The sequence below is a fragment of the Acanthochromis polyacanthus genome, chromosome 7 (genome assembly GCF_021347895.1).
Source record: "Acanthochromis polyacanthus isolate Apoly-LR-REF ecotype Palm Island chromosome 7, KAUST_Apoly_ChrSc, whole genome shotgun sequence".
In the NCBI taxonomy this organism is placed as follows: Eukaryota; Metazoa; Chordata; class Actinopteri; family Pomacentridae; genus Acanthochromis; species Acanthochromis polyacanthus.
The window spans coordinates 10,461,348-10,481,699 of record NC_067119.1 but is presented as its reverse complement, the minus strand read 5'-3'; the positions used below and the strand labels follow the sequence as shown (position 1 = coordinate 10,481,699).

Here is a 20,352-nt window from a genome sequence, read left to right as displayed (position 1 = left end):
TTTCACAAGTATTCAGCATGCAGAGCGAAACTTGAATCTCTTTTCTTCTCTGTATCCTTTTTTTATGATACAGTTTCAGACAAGTCATAAAAACTATTTTACATATTCTAGAAGAGTTTTTTTTTTTCCCCCCACATCCTCGCCACTCTCCATTCAAGTATCCTGGCTCTCAGGACGCATTGTTCTTTGGTGAAAGATTAATGATTAATGGCTTAAGAGTGATTCTTAATGCAATATTTCACAAAGGCATGGGGGGTCCAAAAACTTTTTCCCACCACTCTATGTTGTAGGTTGGCACTATGTAAATACATTTACACTTTTATCGCCACATGTTGGTTTATATTTTATGTCTAAAGGCAGAAGGGTGAAGAAAAGACATCAGACAACCATGTAAACTTTGCAATTTTATTTTTTTGCAAATACACTAGAAAGGTTTACAAAAGCACTGTAGAAACATCTGTGCAGTGTAAATTATCAAAACTAAAAATGAATATTACTTTGAAATCATTTTGCACCTAACATGACAAGGGGGATTGTCATTTTCAGCAGCAAAACAAATTAGTACATCTCATAAGGAAACGTCTGTTAGTGACCTCAGGGTATTGAAATGGGGAGACGTGTTGTTACAAAGAGCAAATTGAAAGGAAAATAATAATAATAATAATAATAATAATAATGACAATAAGGATGGTATGGCACTAGTGCTCATCCCCAAAGGAGGGCTTCATTCATCTAAATACCTTACACAGCATCAACGCTTTTCTCAGTCAAGATAATCAGCCTTCCAGTAAATCACTCCAGTTCAATAGAAACGGCGCATCGCTCCACAAACACATTCTCATACTCATTAAACACAAACGCCCAAAACTTAAAACAATCATGATCACTCTTACAGACTCTTTACAGGACTTTGACTGTTCCCAGTGTGACGTAGTGGTCCATCTTTTTGTAATTTCAGTGTGAAAAAAATTAAATGATCGACAATGAAATGTGCTGAAATATCACAAAATAAAATGTCTAAATTAATCTACAGGAAAAAAAAAGAAAATACTCCTACACTCCTAAACAGGAATTTCAGGGAAGAAAATAACATAAATATCGCGTGGCCCCTTATAAAACATCCACTATTTATTTTACACAACTCTGTATTGCTTTGTCTTACATAATACTGAGATTTCTTCAGCTCACAAAGAGCATTGATTACTTTTGTTTGCTTTGCGCTGGGTGAAAAAAAAAGGAGCAATACTCAAACATCAAATTTTTCTTCTTTTTGTTTTTGCCTCGATGTGAAGGCACAAAAACACACGCAACACCGCTGCAAATACTTCATGTAAGTGGTGGCACGATTTTGTTTGCTTTAAAAAAAAAAAAAGGAAAAAGCAGGCGGTGGTTTTTGTGGCACGGCCGTTATCGCAGAGTAAACACGGCGCTGGGGGGCAGATCTACACGGGTTATCTTTGGTCGAGCAGGGACGAGCCAATGGGCTTCAAGGATCGGACTCAAAGGTCAGCGTAGTAGAGAGGAGTGATGGCTCAGGTGTTTGGACAGCAACTCACACACACACACACACACACACGCGCGCGCGACTCTCTCGAGGAAAAGGTTCAAGTCAAGATATCAAAAAAGGTGAACAAGGATGAACTGTGAGTTTGCACAAGGTGCCGGTCGCGTGCATTGGGTGGAATAAAAAGGCCTTTAGTGAATCGATTTTGCTTCAGAGGAAGAGTTCAACATTGTTGGAGCTATTTGCTTTGTGGCTAAAAAACATCGACACCACTTTTCTATCTGTGCAGATGATCAGCTTAGCTTAGCACAAAGGCCTGGCATGGAAACGCAGAGGAATCCTCACATCAGCAACTTGAAGCATCTCTTCCAACGTGCAAAAACTGACATATTTGCCCAATTTCTGGAGCCTGAATTGCGCTTTTTGGTTTCTGTATAGAGTAAAAAGCCAAGACGCTACACGTTTACTGAACTCCAGAGGTGCTCCTGGCTTTCATTGCTCCATAGAGCCAGCTTAGCCATTTCCAGACTTTGTGCTAATTTAAGCCAATCAGCCTTAATGAACAGAGTAGCATCAAACTTCAAAGCAAATAAGCGTCTTTTCCAAACCGATGCTTTCAAGGACTCTCCACCACAGTGTTCCTAAACCCACAATCAGACTTCTGACACCAACATTAGATGGCGCCAAAGTGGCTCGTCCCCTTTTGGGCACCTTTAACAAACTGTCAAGTTTACTAACCCGAAGAATAAACCCCCCCAAACGACACGTGTGATATGGTCAGATCACCTGCTAGTAAAAAGGAATGAGTGTGATAACTTTACAAAAAAACTGTAACTGCTAAGTCCAATGAATGGCAGCAAGCTTTGGGCTTTGTATCTTGTGCTCAGGTGTCAAAGGGTTGGCAACACAACAAGCCTCGAGACAAAAAAAAGCCTCTGTGGATCAACTTGGAGCCGAGCACGCTGTGGTAAATACAAATACAAAAGTCCATCGGTTATGGCATTTTGTAGCAGCAATAACAAATACAAAAGTATATCAAAAGAAGACACTCCATGTGCTGAGAAGCAAGTAACACAGAGGCAGGGAGGTCTGCTGTCGGATCACAGCAGCATCCTTCACGAGCAATACTAGTCGGGACAAAACCTTTGAAATGTGCTGAACACATGGACCACCTGCATTGAAATAAAACAGGACAAAAACAAACAATAACAACAACAAAAAAAATGAAAGTACACAGGGCACAATTTCCAGGCAAAGTGCAGGGAATTTTCCACGCTGACAGTATTATGGCCTTAAATTCACTTCCCACCACCGGCGGGTTTGAAAATGTGGCGGACAGAGAGCTTAAAAACACAACATGAAACGTAAGACAAACAGTGATTCAAGTGCTGTGTGCTGAGTTTGCCTGAATGCCTACAGCTCCTTGGCAAACCGAACGACTGCACAGCGGCGAGAAGCTCCCGCTCAGTTTAATAAGTCTGGGCACTTGACAGTGTCTTTGACAGATCAGCTGTAAATGTTCTCGATATTTATATATAATACAGGACACACACACAAAAAAAAACACCTGGTAGCCTTGTGTGAGGACTGGTTTTAGCAATCCAAATTGTGCTTTCTCTAATACGTAACTGTGTAGATGTGAAGGAGCGGTCGACACCAGAGCAAAGTTAGTGTCTTTCAGCACACCGAGCAGGACTGCTTGCTGGATTTGGTCAGAGGTATCTCAACAGTTCCCCTTTACATATGTACAATAACCGCCAGAGATCTCCAGCTTATTTGAATGACGTTTGAACAAACTGAACCACTGTAAGGCAGAAAGCAGGTTCAAGTCTCCCTTGTAAGTTCTGTGGGTGTTTTTTTTTCCTTTGTTAAATCTTCCTTTTATTCCCCATTTTGTGATGAAGCCTAAAAAGGTGCGACTTTCCTAATAATTTCACAGCTAACGAGTCATCAGCTTAACTAGACAGAAGTTTTGAAATGTAGCTGATGTTATTTTTAATTTCTAACTAGTGTTTTAGAAAGAAAAAAAAGCTGAGTTAAGGTGGAGGAAGGGGATCAAATTCACGAGTATTTCAGGTGTCACTAGGAAAAATAGTGGCCCACTGTCCATGAAAACAGGACGCTGAGGTGTGAGATAAAGGTGCACACGCTTTCTCTGTTACTGGAAGTGTGATGTGTTTATCTGTGTGTGTGTGCACTAATTCATCTTAGGAAAAAATAAAAGGCAAAATGCTATAAATAGTTTGGCTCAGTCAGGTTTCTTTTTCTCCTTTTATAAAAGTTTTGCTAGCAAACCCATTCGATCTTTTGAGTCCAGGAGCTCAGAGTTTAGTCCTAACTTTACAGGGCCTTTTAGTAATAGAAGTTTTCTCCTCACGCCACACTGATAGAGAGGAAAAAGAGCAAGAACACTACTGTAAACACCCACAGCTGTTCCCGTGAATGCTCTTTGTTTTGTTTCGAGTCTGCTCTGAAGATCATGCATCCGTGTGCAACAGCGACACCTACGCTACCGTGTTCCCTCAGAAGAATTTTACGGAAAAGAAAAGGCTCGTCCTAGCCGAAGCCCGCCGAAGAGTCCCTCCGTCTTTGGGGCCCAACCAGGACGGAAATGAGGATTAGAGTGTTGGGGTGGGGGGGTGTTGGTTGTGTTGCAGTACTGCAGGCAGTGAGGGCCATGCTCAGCAGGTAGAGTGGAGGAGGCCGGTCAGTCATGAGAAGGCTCAGTGAGAGGAGCAATGTCTTTGTTGGCTAATGGGGTTTGTGTCCCACCACTTTTCCCCCAAACCCCCGAAATTAAGTGAAATTGAGCCCAGCGTATATGCAAACTCCCACCCGCGGTAATGTAACGCCCCTGTGCTGCTCCCTCAGCCCCCTTCCTGAGCTCCACGCTGGGAGACGGGGGGGATCCTCGATCAACACTTCTGCGCCTCCACTGGAGACATGGCGATGTAGGAGCCGTTCCTCATCGGCTGGTTGGCCGCCGTTTCCGACGGCTCGTCCGGTTTGTCGCTGACCTGCGTGTAGGCCGTGTCGTCTTTCGCCGTCTGAGCGGGAAAGATTCACGAGGACAGAAAGTGTCAGTGCAAATCACAGAAATGGCAACATGTCTGAATATTAGTTTACACTCAACACTGAAATGGAAATAAATGTTTTGACTGAAATGTTCACAGTGAGAGTCTAAATGTTCACCACTAACAGTCTAAATATGCACCAGTTACAACAAAACTAAACACCACAGAAAACTTAAAAGGAGCCCAATTACACTGTGAGGCAAGAACTCAAAAAAGAACTTCATGTCCCATAGAGGTAATTAAAATGATAACAAATAAGAGATGATGGATAACAAATTAAAAGGAGAATAGAAAAACAAGGCAAAACTGAAGACTTACAGCAAAAGAATGAAAAGCTTCAGTAAAATCAATACGTTTTACTTCATTCTAAAACAGAAAAGGAAAAAAGGGGGGTTACAGAAAATTAAAATTAGAACATGGTTAATACAACACTTTTTCACATTGCAATTAAGCATGTCCGGAACATTCTCACGATGCTAAGCTAAAGGTCTGAACTTTACTGTATGGATGTATGTTGAAGGAGTAGCTTTGGGGAATGGAGTTCTTTGCCGTCTTTGGAGATTTAGGTGAGGAGATCTATACCACTCTCGCAGCTGGTTAGCGTAGCTTAGCATAACTTGGAGCAAGCAGCTAGCCTGGCTCTGTCTGAAAAAGTAGCAAAACCTAAATACCAGCACCTCTGAAGATTACCTTTATTTAACCAGCTTCAACCTCTCTCATACAAAAATTTGCCATAAATTACCTGTTTGCATTAAGCGAATTTTGTAAAAACATAAAAATTCTGCACTTCTTGGCACAACCAGGAAGTCATTAGTGACTCAGTTGTGACCAACAGCCATGAAACTAATTTTCAGGGACTTTTTAGCTAAATTGCAGGATGTGTTTAAACTAGTATTTAGAGTTAGCATTTTTGCAGTATTGGGGCACCTGAAAAATATTTGTTAACAAGTAATAAAAGAAATGGTTTCCTCTTACTATGATTTATGATAGTGTATTTTTAAGTTCTTTCTACTTCTTGTCGTTGTTGTTCTGTTTTCATAGAAGTGCAGGACTTTATACTGCAGTAAAGAATTAGCCCAAAGTGAGTAAAAAATGTGATAGGAATAGAAAATGCTCTGAAATTAAATTGGGTTTATAGAGTTAATCTGTACCAAAGTCAAACTAGTAGGTGGTGGTTGGTGGATTTTTCGGTTTTTCTTTAGTTTTTAGTTGTTCCCAGTCTTGCTTTAAACCATCTCTTGGCTTCATATTTGGTATAAAGACACAAGTTTGGCATCACCTCCTCATTAAGTCTCAGCAAAAAAAAACTGAACATATCCCAAAGAATTTAACTACTCCTTTAACATGCTGCAGGCCTCCCTTTGCTCAGTGAATAACCTGAACTACAATAATCTGAGAGGTCACTTGTGGCGATAAGAGGGGGACATGTGCAGTACATCGCTCTCAGGTTATTCTAGTTCAGTGACCTGCAGCTCGGCTAGCTAAATGCTGACAGACAGGAAACTGAGACACTTCTTCTTCCTGAATTCATCAAAGATGCATCGACTGTTAGAAAAACACTCAGCAAGGGGAAAAAAATAAAATAAAAACACCACTTGATCCAGAATTGCGGAAAAACTGCTCATGCTGGCTTTGCTGCACAGGGGTGTGTTAGTTAACATGCACGTAGCTTTGGGTTAAAACCTGCAGCTGCTCAGTGAAGTTGATGCAGGAAAACTGTTAAAAACATGCAAAAACCCGGTCAGGACATTAAAAACTCCTAAAGCATTTACTGTGGCTACGATCTAGCACCAGGCTATGTCTCGTCTGCACTGTGAGCTAATGTCAGTGGCTAGCAAACGCCAAAGTAACTGTGTGGATTATTCTTCTACAGTTTAGTCCACAGCAGCGGCGGCGGCGGTTCCTACCTTCTTCTGGCGGTTTCGGCAGAACAAGACAACGAGCACCAGCAGCAGGATGATGCCCATGCCCACGATGAGCACTGGGAAGTTGGACACCAGAGTCACGATGAGGAGCAGCGTCCTCATCTGAGCTGCTGAGTCATCGTCGATCGTCGCCGTCTGGGGACAGGAAAGACAGCAGTATTGATTTTAAGGGTTCACGTTTGGTTATTGGAACAGGTGTGTGCTGCAAAGGGTGGCGAAAGAGCCTCACCTCATTGACGAACATGATGGGGAAAATGGTCTCGTTGATGTACCTAGTTTTGCTGAGGGGCAGAAAAAAGAGAGGGAGGTCAGGGAGGACATCTGGCTCGACATGAGGCCGGAACACGAGTGAAGCAACAGCAAAGTGGGTTAGAGGTGAACGGAGCTGGACTTACGGGAAGCCGGGGACCCTCTTCAGAATGATATTGAGCTGTGCTCTCTTGCAGGCACGAATGGGAACCCCCGTTGTCTAGAAGAGATTAAAAAAAGACATTTCTTTTTGTTTAGTGCAAAGAAAACTGCAGCTCCAAGCACTAAAATCCAGCTGGATGCTTTAATTAACTTTCAAATAAAGAGGATTAAATTGGCTTCAAGAAACAAACCTTTTATAATAATTAGAAGATTAAGAAATGACTTTCTGAAATATTTCACGGTATCTTACAAATGTGAGTGGAGATATTTAAGACATTTGGGTGTTTTTACTACATATTGATAAAATTTTAAATGAATGTCGGCTTCAGTTCTCAATAAAAATGCTTTTCTTCATGTATAACTGTGTGACTTTTCTGCATGTTTTTGTTTTGCCTGTGCTATTCTTTTCTCTTTATTTCCCCCTTTCGTCTGTTCTGTTTCACATCTACTGGATTTAAAGCCCAATATCTAAATTGCCTTTTTTTGTCCATTTGAAAATTTAGTGAGGCTTGGTTAAAAAAAAAAAAAGATAGAATGTAATAAAAAAAATGAAAGATAAACTACAGAATAAGCCTCGAGAAGCAACACTGTTAATTAATTTAATGTTGAACGAATGACTAAAGTCATTTTTTGATAAGAATCAGGAAGAAGTGTTTGAATGTAGTAATTCTTGTTTTTTTCTTCTTTTACTCCTTTCTATGCATGTTTTTCTTCTTTTATTAGATCCAACTATTAATATAATTAGATAAACAAGAATAAACTGATGTCATTTCCAGCACTCAATGCCATTTTTTAAAAGCAAAATTATCTCTGCAAATGTAATCTAATTTTTAAAAATGCAGAAAAAGCAAGCAGAGCTGCTGACGACACATCATTTCTAAAACAACTTCTTTTTTTCTTTTTTTTAAAAATCTGTGGTGATGCAAAGCGTTCGTCGTACCGGCTGCAGGTCGAGGTACGTCTCGTGCTCCTCCTTGTTGGGGCTGAGCCCGTCGACGGCGTTGATGTAAACGGGGTCGGCCTGATAAAAGTGGGGGAAGGACACCACGATGGGAGCACCTTGAAGGAAACGAGTCAAACAGATTGAGTCACATTTACGTCCTGAGAGGACTCTGAGCAACACGGTCCAGAAAGAGACTGAACAGAAAACGTGAGATAAGATACAACAAACAACCCGCCAGTTGTTGTTTTGTGCCAAAGGGGAGATACAGTATTATCTGTAACTGATAAAGTGCAGCTGATAGTTGAAAGAATGTGTGCTTTGGGTTTTATTGAGTCTAAATAATGACTGGTTGGAGAAAAAAAAAAAACTTCATGAAAACCGGTGCCTCAGGGGAATATTTTCTTCTACAGAAGTCACACCACAAATTCAATAACAATATATTTATAATTAAACTTATTCATCACCTTCAAACCACCAAAAACAAATTAGAGCTTAACAGATTATTTCCCAACACAAAAATCATGAAGTCAATCATTCTGATTCAATGTACGCTCATGTATCACAAGCTATATACAACCTTTTACAATGATTATAAGGATTGATAACAAAATGCGGCACACATTTACAACATATTTATACTAATTTTTGGATTTAAATGTCTTTCCTGCTGCATTAATCACCTCAAAACTGTTCACATTTATCTAGCGACTCCTGAAGTTACAGGACAGAACTATAGAAAAAAAAACTAAAGAGCAAATTTACTTAATACCTTCAAACCACAAAACAAAATCGAGTTTGTGAAAGGTGTATTTTCAAATACCAAAATCCCGCAGTCACCGTGAAGTGGCTGATTAAATGCAAAATCTAATTCATCATAAACAACATTAAGATCGCCAAATACTAATCAGCTCTTCTTTATATCACAGTTGAGGGTAATAGATTAACTGTTAAGTCTATTAAATGTCAGCAAACTATGAAAAAATGCCACCAAAAAGAGCTCAGAGCCAAAGGTGTCGTCTTCAAAATGTTTGCCCGATCGACTGAAAAAGATTCAGTCTGTAGATGTATAAAAACACAACAAAGCAGCTTATTCTCACTTTAGAGAACCAGAGAAACAGGACTGAGAGGATTATTCAAATCTAATATATAAAACACAGGTTTAGCTAATCGTCAGCTGTACATCTTTAGTAATATTTACAAATATATATGTCCAAATGCTGTTTTAAAGTTCAGTCTAAGCTACCAGGAGGAGAATGCTGAAGGTAAGATGCTGAAATCTTAATTTATTTAGCTTTTTATGAAATATAAATAGTCAAATTTAAACATAATGAATCTAAAAATACCTTTAACAAAGCTCACACAATGGGAAAAACCGGAAAAAAAGCAATGATTTTTCTTTTTTTTGTGCTAAAACAGTCACAGGGGATGTTTTCAGACAGACGTGTTTGAGTGGTGACAGCAGGTGTAGAGACAGCAAGAAGATTTTCATAATGTTCCTTTGTGGTTGAAGCTTTTTTTTTTAAAAAAAAAAAAAAAAAAAAAACCTCAGACACAGCTCATTTCAGAATGGCACCACTGTGCACGTGACCGCAGGGCTCGATGCTGATTGGCTGCCGGTGAAGCATCACAGAGTGTCACCCATTAGGTGCGTTTGAGTCAGAGGAAGTGATGCTGTCAGCCAATCAGCTTTGATTACAGTCAGTTCAACCAGCAGACAGCCGTTTGTAAAACACTGGGTGTTGTTTTCTGCTACTGAAGGATGTTAGAATATATTTGTGAAAATAGCAGCAAAGGGATATCAAATAAATAAGTAAAGTCCAGGGGTTACAGTAGCATACCTTTAAATAACACTACAGCTTCTTCATCAGTCAAACCCTGTGGAGATCCCCTTATCAGAGCAATCCTACACCACTCAATGTCCAACCATAAAACACTCGAATAACCTCCACACGCAGTCAGCACAGTTAATCATTGAACCGCGTATTGAGTAAAATCTGGCGAGCTCAAACACCGGGAATGTCAGATCCCAGCCAGGGGGACGCGGTGGATGACTGAGAGGACAGTTTCAGGGGGCAGAAAAGAGGGGAAACTGTGTCATGGGGCTGCTCGGAGGGGAAGTGGTGGGTAACTGGGTCAGGCTCCGATGATTAGAAAAGGGGGTTAGTTAGATGATTAGCGGGGCTCCTACCTTCTCGACAAACGCTGACTTTGAGCACTCCGGTGCCGAGGCAGTCCCCGGCCGGCACACAGAAGCCGGCGTTGGTGGGGTTGTCTTTGGGCTCATGAGGACATCGCTCGGGGGGCGAAGCGATAAGCCTGGATCCCCTTCACCTCCACGTCCTTCACATAGGCCAGGTGAATAGACCTGATGGAGACAGACGGAGACACTTTAAAACAGGGGTGTCAAACATGCGGCCCGCGGGCCAAAACCGACCCTCCAGAGGGTTCAATCTGGCCCTCAAAGTGTAAAAATTAGAAGACAATAACTGCCACTTGTAAATTTGTAAAACTATAAATTTAAAATAATTTCATGACCATAAGAAGCTTTGATCATAAAGTAAAATACGAGATTGCTTATTGTTCTTCTGTCACTTTGTGTCTAATTTTGTAATATTTTGTCTTTTTTTTGTCTGACTTTTGCCGTTTTTTCTCGTGTTTTTGATATTTTGTTTCTGTTTTTTGTCGTTTTGCGTTTCCTTTTTGTCACGCTTGTTTTGTCTTATTTTTGTTATTTTGTGTTTTGCTTTATTCATCGTTTTGTGCACCATGGTTGTCATTTTGTTTCACGCTTTGGTCATATTTTTTGTCTCGTTTGTACATTTTTTGTAACTTTTTTCAAATTTTTGTCTCCTTTTGTTTTGTGTCGTTTGTCTCATTTTTTGTCATTTTGTTTCTTGCTTTTGTCGTTTTGTGTCTCATTTTTGTCGTTTTGTGTCTCAGTTTTGTAATATTTTGTCTTATTGTTGTCTTTTCTTACAGTAAAATATTAGTCATGCAGTTTCAAATATCTGTCACTAAATGGTTTATGCCTTTACAGACACTCTGATCTGAAAGTTGTAACGTGTAAATGATAAACTGAGGCATAATATTGAAAAAAAAAGAATTATTTTTCTTAAGAAATTTCAGGTGGTTCATTATGTTTGGTAAAAAAGACAATTCCTTAAATGTGAACATTTTCAGAATGTTTTTTTTTTTTTTTTAACTACAACAAAGGAAACATTTGGAGTTGTGGTTATTTATTTTATAGGTTATGATGCTGTGATTTCACTGGTCCGGCCCACTGGAGATCAAATTGGGCTGAATGTGGCCCCAGAATTAAAATGAGTTTGACCCCTCTGATTTAAGGCTACAAAAGTCTAAATAAAGAGCCATCAAGATGAAGGAAATGGGTTGAAAGTGGGTATCATGCACAGAATAATCTTCATTACCAGCCTTATCGTACGCTGCAACAACTCATGTCCTTATCAGTGCAATTTGTGAGCACACTGTGCATGACTCAGCCGGTATTTCCAAACGTAAACCTCACCGGACGTCCCGGTATTCGCCCCGCCACACGGGATGCTTTGACTGTAAGCAAATTTATAGCCACACGTGAACATGCGCATACCGGCAGAGATCGGCGGCGAAGATGTAGAGCAGCTCGTTCCTGTTAATCAGCGGGTGGAAGACGGCGCCGTCCGTCCCGTTGATCATGTTGCTCTGATTGGAGGACCACCACGACATTTCCCTGTTGATGACGAAGAAACACTAGATATTAGTGCTGCACGTGCTGAAAAGTCAGCTTTTACTCAAACACTGCACTTCTAGTTTCTACACTGTAATCAACCTGAAATATTGCACATGTTACTGAAGGTGTCCAAAAGATATGAGTTCTTTTCATACATAAATGCTAAAATTGCTGAAGATTAAACCCCAACAGAGCTGTAAAAAGAATTACTTGCTTAAACAGTCAATCTGCCAAATGCTTCCTCAAGTAAAAGATTATTTGATTCATGTTAAACAGTCCAAAGCCTGAAGAGATTCAGCCTATGTAGGACACAAACAGGCCTCAGGTGTTAAATATTTTGTGATTATCATAATGATGAATACTCCAAAAACGAAAATACGACACAAAATTCCAACATATAAATACTGATTTATGTATCAGAACTTCCAACATTTATCTAGAGACTTTTTGGAGCAGACAGAAGGTTGAAAACTGCAGGACTAAGCTATAAGACAACATAAAGTCTAAATCAATCCCCAACCTCCATCAGCTGCAACAATAACATACAACATACCTGCAAATAAAGTGTTTTCTTTCTAATATAGTTCGGTGCAGAGCATTTATCTGTAATCTAGTATTTCTACACTGTATTAGTACTTTTACTTCTAAATACACAAGCTGATACCATTCAAAGTGCAAAGTCAGTTCTGATGTCCAAACATTCATTTTGCAATCCTGCTCTACTGAAGCCAAAGACCAAAGGCTCACTCTCCTCTGGATGTTCAGAGGCAGGTTGTGTAACAAAGCAAACGTGAACATCTTGATTGGAAGGAAGTGGAAGAAATGTGCTGACAGGAAAACGGTTGATCTCATTTAGGAAAACAGGGGAAAAAACTCAAGTTTTTCTCTCAGACAGTGGACGCTGTCTAATGCGAGTCCTCACCTCAGGCCGTTCCACGTGTCGATCTTTCCATAATCCAAGTAGTTCTCCTCGCCGGTGTGGAACACAAACTCCCCTTCATGGGTGCCGTTTTTCTGTGGAAAACCAAGACAAGACACGAGTTTCAGACGGATCAGGACACAGCAGAGGCACCGACTGTCGGTTTATGAACGTTGAAAAAGGACCTCATTAATTACATTTTTAGATGGTGTTCTTCCTGTTTAACCCTCCTGTTGTCTTCATTTACGGGCACCAAAAAAAATATTGTTTCCGTCTGAAAAAAATCCCAAAATTCAGCAAAAACAATTTCCCAAATTTCTGAAACTCTGAAAAACCTTTAGGAAGAAAATTCCAATAATTTCTTAAAAGTTTCCCTTAAAAGTTTTATTTAAAAAAAAAAAATCTCCCAAATGTGGCAAGAAAATTTGTGCAAATATTTTCAAAAACTGAGCAAAAATCTTCCCAAGAAAATCCTAAAAATATCTAAAGTGATTACATATATATCAGTAAGACTTCTACTATTTCTTTAAGAACATTCACACAAAAAAAATCAACCAAAATTAAACAAACTTTGCTGGATTTGGCTGATTTTTTGTGAATGTTCTTAAACATTTTTATCTTTTCTTTTTTACCACCAAAAAATGTTTTAAAAAAATCCCCAAAAATGTGGAAATCTGAAGTTTCACTGTGAAAATATTTTTTTCTCCACATTTTCAAACATTAAAACGGGTCAGTTTTAACCCACAGGACAACATGAGGGTTAAGGCCAAAACTCGATTGATCTGAATGTCTAAATAGTGAAAAAAGCTATTTTTCTATTTGTACTTTCTACACATTAATATCTTCAAGTAGTTAAATAAAAGCATCCAACTCTCACATTTGTGACTCACAAACTGGGCGGCACCATTTTTGCTTGAAATACATTAAAAAAAAAAAAAAAAAAAAGGCTGACACAATTACAGCTAAGTTCCTGTTGATCAACTGATCTGACGTTACCCCAAATGCTGCACTTTAAAGAATCACATGCTTGGTGGGGCCTGTGCCGAGCCGCAGACGCTGCTCTATGAATGGGAAGTGTCAGCATCTTCCATCAGCATGCAGTCGATCTCACTTCTGTTGATGTTACCACACACTTCCTCCTGTCTTGTTCCTTCAGTAACCCCTGACAACCAGCACGCAACGGCTTTTCTGTGTTTCTGCACTACAAGAACACCGAGCCGGACTCTTCAGCACATTCAGCTCCCTTACCTTCCACATCAGCCCAAAATATTCGTCCACTTCGGGCTTCATGTTGTGAATCTTGGAGAGCAGAGGGTCTTTGAAGCCCCACAGGACCTCATGGACGGTGCGGGTCATGAACATCTCGATGCCCAGGCTGTTCATGTACACGGAAACCAAAGTCCTCAGAAGGAAGGGGTAGCTGCTCAGCTCGTTCAACACCGCCTGAGAAAGAAACAAAGGAAAAGACTGGAGGGTGAGAAAGCTGCCATCCTACACAATGAGTTTTCTGTCTGGAATACTTCATGTCCTTTCTGTGGTGGAACGCTGCATTCAGGACCACTGGACTGTTTGTCTTGGCTTGATGTGCCTTCAGTTTATACGCACATGACACAAAAATGTCACAACATAGCTTTGAGGAACAATGGCTTGGAGTGTGCAAGCGGAATAACAGTGTATGTGAGGAAATATAAAGACACACATAGCAATCAAATGTGAAGGACTCGACTGACCTGGCAGTCATGATAACACACTTCATCCTGTACAGACACGCTGTCTCACCACAAATGGGATGTTGACGGTCCTGATGATGTCGACCTCGGGGTCGCCGGCCGACTTCTCAGGCACAAAGACAAAAGTTTTTGGGTTCAGGGCGTAAAGCTTGGTGCCGTTCTCCAGGAAAGTTACGTTTTCCCGCGGCCTGTATTCCCTGCAGAGGATGAGACATCGGTCAGTCCGTCCAGATGTCATTTTGTTTTCCATTTCACACAATAAAATTACAATCCCAGATGGGTTTCCTTAAACGTGGCTTGTACAAACAACTGCTTCCCTTATTCGTCACCTTTGACTTTTAGGTCAAACATACCTGTAAGTATAAGGTCCGATCTGTTTAACAGCTGCCTTCCCGCCTGCCAGGAACACCTCTGGATTGGTGACATTGAAGAAGTAATACTCCATATAAACAGGTGGAGGCGGATTCTTCCATGACTCAAACACTTGGCTCTTCTCTGTCAAAGTAATTTCCTGCCAAGACAAAGATATTCAGACTGAGAAACAGCAAAAAAAGACCAAAATCTTTCAAAGCATTATAAGCTGAGACTCTCATTTAGCCCTGAAAATTATGGAAAATGCATTCGGTTTCTCTTTTTTTTTAACATTTAATTGAAACACAGCAGGGAAGCAGAGAAAAGTCCTTCATTGCTGACAAACAATCAGCAAATCTCTGCAAAAAAAAAAAAAAAGTGTTTCAACTTCAGCAAGCCGAGGCAAGAATCTGACTGTGGGCTACCAGTCAGCCCACTCAACTCAGCAGAACAAGTTTGAAACGACACAAACGCAGCATTTAGCCTCAAAACTACACGCAGGACGTCAGGTGAAGCTGTGAGTTCACTCGCATGTTTGGGCTGTGATCACGTGGAGGAAAACGAGCCTGAAAATTAAAGCTAAAAGTAGGCAAATGTGTGCGACACAAGCTGGGCTGCCACATGTCTGAACAGGACAAACTGTAATGTTTGACTCCAGCTGTAGCAGAAAACTAAAGAAGAGCTTCCAGTGTGTTGATTGAAAGGTATTTGTTGACCAGGAAAGAACTCTTTCCATTCTTGGTGGCATTTTTAAACTTGGGAAAGGGGGAAAACAAAAATAGAAAAAAGGAAAATCAACCCTCTTCCTTTTGTGTCTTTCAGTGGAGTTGCTGAAAACCCTGCGTCCCCTGAGTACAGAGAGGTGCACTCGAGAGGCCATACATTGTCTTCTGTGGTCGCTTGCAGGCACTTACTGTTGAGAAACTATAGCTTAAGGTGTGGCAGTTCCTGTTTGGGTTACAGCTTCCATTATTCAAAACGTGTAGCCCTGTACGGGGCTTTTTTCCGGGTTTTGTTGCACCAGCTCCCCTTCATGAACCCGCATCAGAGGGGTCAACCAGAACATCTACTTTGATAAAACAAAAAAGGGGAAATTGAAGAAAAGGGCATGTGGTTACGGATTTTACATATTTTTTTTTAGATTTGTGCATGCATAACTATGGTTGCAACCAGTGATTACTTTCATTATCAGATTATCATTCTCCACTGTAAACGGACTAAAAATGGTGAAAAATGATTCTTAAAAGGTACCAGTGCCCAAAATGATGCATTCAAATGTCTTTTTTTGTGTCACTAGGCTTTAAAAAAAAATGAAAATTTGCACATTTATTCAATGTTCGCTGATTTTTCTTGATGGACAAATCAGTAGAGATGAGTATGGCCGTGGCTCCTTTCTGCAGCTATGGATCTGTTGCATTGATTTTCATTTTCAATAAACCAGAATTACTGATCATGCACTGGCCTCATCTCAGATTCAACCCACGAGACCGTCACTGTCCTGCAAAGGGACTGAATCATCGATTTCTAGTTTGGCGTCACAGCAGCGAAACTACTCGTGTAGAATCAGAGGAAACTCACTCAAAATAGAAAGAAAGAAGGAACTTGAGGTATTTAAGAAGCTGGATTCTCTCGAGTCTCTGTGCTTCTTAATCAAGATCAAAATGAAACCAGGAGAAGGGTGTGACCGTCAAATCGAGTCAAAAACTATGCTAAACCAGCAGAAATGACTCGATTTGTTGGCTTTTGAAACAAAATGCAAACTGTCTGTTTCCAAGAAGGGATCCGTCTGGTTTGGCCTTCCACCCTGCAGCATTGGGACAGAAACCTGCATGATTTCCTGTTTGCCAACCTTGACTAAAGGTCTTTTAAAAGGCCTTCATCAAAGTTGTACGTAAATCTTCATTTATCTCTCAGGAAAACCTTGATCTGTCACAAACAAGTAAAACAACTGTGTGGAAAAGAGGTTTGTCAGTGTCAGGCACAGCTGAGGTGTGGTGTGACGAAATCCTGCCTGACGCAAGTTCAAAGCAAAAAAAACACAGAAATTCAATTAAAAACAAGAAAATCATTTGCCAGTTTTCCCTGCTGCGCTGAAGACTTTGCATTCAAGCTGTGCTGCGTTTTGAACATGACCTTGTTCTTCAAGGCTTTTTTACGCTACAGTGAAAACTCTGCCAAACAAGGCTGAGAGGAGTGGCATGGGAGGGTGTGTTTCTATTTTTTTTCTTTTTCAGTTTCGTCATCCGAGCCGTACGTCTGGGGATAGGCCGAGGCTGGAACAACAGCGAGGAATTAGGAGATTGCTCCCCGGCAAAAGTCGTGCCCTCGGGGGCCGAGAAGTTTGTCAGATTCCTCACATGACTTCAACGCCGCTTCTCTCCACGCCCAAGATGCAGAGTGTTTGTCCTGGAGGTAACTTTGGCTCAACCTAAACAACTCGGCCACATCATTAGTACAGAAAGCCACATTCAAAGTCAGATTAGGTGGATTTGTTTTTTCTTTTTTTTGGAGTCTGTTCAGCATGTCCCCCCGGCCAGCCTGATTCAATGGGAAGACTGCGGCCAAAGAGGATTAGCTATGCTGTCATTTCATGTAATCGCCGGCCACATCAGAATTAGGTCCCCTGTTGATGAACTCTGACTAACTCTCTTAATTTGGGTCCCCTGGGATGCTGCCGGATACCGAATGAGAGAAAAATCAAACTGCAGGAGGGGGGGAAACCAGCTGTTTACGAGTCCAGAACTTGGACGTGACACCTTTTTCTGCTCGGCCTGTTTTCCTTCTTCCAAACAGAACTTTGTGGAAAAAGCATCAGACACAGTGATTCATGTCAGCAAGAGGAACGCCAAGTATTTAAGGGCAGAAGGCAGTGAGTGGGTCTGCAGGATGTGAGGGGGTGTCAGCTGCCAGCCAAACCCCTCCTCTGAACCCACCTGGCTGCCAATACATCTCCAATGCACACCCCATACTACAACAACAAACCCACAATCAGAACTCAGAATCAGCACACATTGAAGAGGGTGCAGCGTCGCAGCTTTTGCACATTTTGTGTCATACTTTACAGGAATTTCCATCCAGCTTGGGTTAATGAATAAATACCTAGCTCCTTCAAATGAAGCTTGTATGTTGATTATGTTGAATCTTGACAGAGAAATACCTCATCAAGACTGAAAACACTGCATGTTTTAAGATTAACAGGATTTTGAGTGCACACTGAAGCGTTTCCAGTCACCTACACCCCTGAAAATCCATTTATCTGTGGTGAGACAACCAGTCAATGCAGATTTGTTTGGTGTATTCAAGGTGGATGACTCCCAGGTACTCCCGCACTCACCCATTCTCCCTTCCCCCTATGCCTCCAGACCTGCTCACCTCCCCCCCTACCCCACATTTCTACTACCACCACCTCAGAATAGCAAACCATGAAGAAGTCAGCGCATGAAGCCCGGCATCCACAGAAATATGTCACCGGGTCATGCGCAAAGCTCTGGACAAGCTGTCATGATTTCACCCGATCAGCCGGTTTGCAGCACAAATCAAACATTTCCTTCACATTTCTCGAAGCCGGTTACGTTTAATTAAAACCCAAATGAATTATGTGATAACTGGGGGCAACGTACAGACACTGCAGGTCCGTGAATGAGCGTTTAAGGGAGAAAATACATTAAAACGAAAGGTAAGGTCATGGAGGATTCACCTCCGAGAGTGGCACAATCGTAATTCCCCCCTCATCTGTGGGAGTTGCAGGGGATTTCTACCTACAGCAGGGCGTTTATTAGATCATACAACAAATATACTGATGAATAAATGGGAGGGAAAAAAAGCTTGCACGACCATGTAACGGGACTTAGACGCCGCACAAGCATCGGATCATGCGGATTCACGGAGGGGACGACTTTCCCCGCAGAGGTGCAGAATGCAGCACAACACACAAAATTACTACAAAATAGCCACAATTCACACACCGGCTGATCGTGTGACCCACGCGTGTATTATCGCCACCGAGATGCTGAATGCTTATGATTGGTCACTGCAGAGGAAAGACGATTTAAATCCCTCAAGTGTGACATACGGTTGAAGCACAGCGCTGAAATTTAACGGTGGCCACGTTTGATAAAGTGTGTCGGGATGTTCACAAACTCACCTTTTTTAACCGGCTGTGGATCATTGTTTGGAAGACTTGAGCCACGACCAGGGCGATCCCCACGATCAGGAGGTGAGCGCACACGATCCCGGTGGCGTAAATGGCACAGGATCTCCGAGTCATGATTCCGGGCGTGTTGTGTCGTCCTCCCGGGGCGAGCAGGAAACTTCACTGAAGTCGATGATAACTTCCAAAAATATATATATTTAACAGAAAGCAGAGAAAGCGAGGACCGTGAAAAACCTCGATTCCTCCGTCCTCTTGAGCAGCAGCCGGGCTTTAAACTTCTCTCTTCACCGTCCTGCTTCGGGCTCTTTCCTCTCCTTGGCGAGGCTGAGAAATGTTGGCACTTGTTTCGCGTAAATAGTAAAAAATAAACTGGTAATACTTAACCCTGGCACCAAGAGAGAGGAGGGACCGGGCTGTTCGGAGGCGGTGGTGAAATGAAACGGCAGCTCTCAGCACATTGGGAAGTAGAAGACGAGCTGTCCACCTCCTCCCCTTCCTCTACGCATTAATGAAGCCGGTCAGGCGAAAAGCGTCGTTTTGGGAGGCTGCATGGGCGGTGGGTGTGTGTAAAGAAAAAAAAAGAGGAAGAAAAAAAATTCAGTGATGGTGCTTTTCTTACATAGCTAATGTCGCGCTGTAAAACATAAATAAATAAATCTACATTTGAATTGAACTAATTATGTTGTTTTTCGCGCTTTTACGCACGGTTTATCCAGGTTTTGGTGAACTCCACAGAGGTTTGTGTTGAGTTGTGCTTCATTAAGTTGGCTGTTTTAGGTTAGTGGCACACAGGAGTTTGCTGAACAACTCGCAGCACTGCCGGGATTATGAATGAATTAGCAGCAGCAGCCTGTTCATCCGCATGGACACCGGTGGTTGTGGTTCACCTTGTGACTTTTTAATGCGCTTACCGGGAGGGTGTGGATGTTTGGGGAAACAGTTTAGAATTATTTTATTTATTTTATTACAGCGGCATCCAGACTTCACTCATCCACGCAGAAAATGCTCAGACAGCAGGGATCCCTCACCTTTTATACGGAATCCGCTATCTCGCCTCATCGTGACTCCTTAAATAAGCACCGCGTGGACATGAATAATGTGCCATTCAGGCGACCAACGATCGTTGACGCGAGCCCTTTGTCCGACCAGCACGCGCTCTGATTGGCCACGAGCATCCCGGACCACCGTCTCGAGACCACCCCCTCTGCGCGCGGATTGGTCGGTGGCCGGTGAGTGTGATGTTGAATTTCATCGACTGATTTCGGGGCGGAGCCGCCATAAAGGGGGAACCGGACGGTGGTGACGCGCCGCGAGCCTCCGCCGGAGTGTGGGATCGTTTGAGCGGCTCGTTGCGGGGCTGAGACCACCGAAGACAAGCAGGATGCTGCAGAAATGTGCAGGATTTATGGCTGCATTACTGCCATCATGAACCCAAACGGCCATTAAATATTGACAAGCACACATCAGGGCGCGTTAAACCTTCTGAATGAACAGAAAAACCCCTGCAGATGTGGAAGACTCAGTGATATGATGCTGCTGCTGGTGAAACTGAATTATAACTTTGATTTAAAAAATGTGCTCCACTCTCACTAAACACAGATCGTTTACATTTACA

General features: G+C 41.8%; 1 protein-coding gene across 1 annotated transcript; it reads right to left on the bottom strand.

The window, feature by feature from the left end:
- Positions 1-391: 391 nt before the first annotated feature.
- scarb2a (scavenger receptor class B, member 2a) lies at positions 392-19,260 on the bottom strand. Its single transcript, XM_022191499.2, is given in 15 exon segments — positions 392-4,551; positions 4,897-4,944; positions 6,486-6,638; positions 6,733-6,784; positions 6,899-6,972; positions 7,855-7,973; positions 10,046-10,138; positions 10,141-10,161; positions 10,164-10,222; positions 11,465-11,584; positions 12,507-12,598; positions 13,752-13,946; positions 14,283-14,430; positions 14,587-14,744; positions 18,729-19,260. Coding segments are annotated over 15 exon segments (1,587 nt in total). The 5' UTR covers positions 18,852-19,260; the 3' UTR covers positions 392-4,419.
- Positions 19,261-20,352: the final 1,092 nt, after the last annotated feature.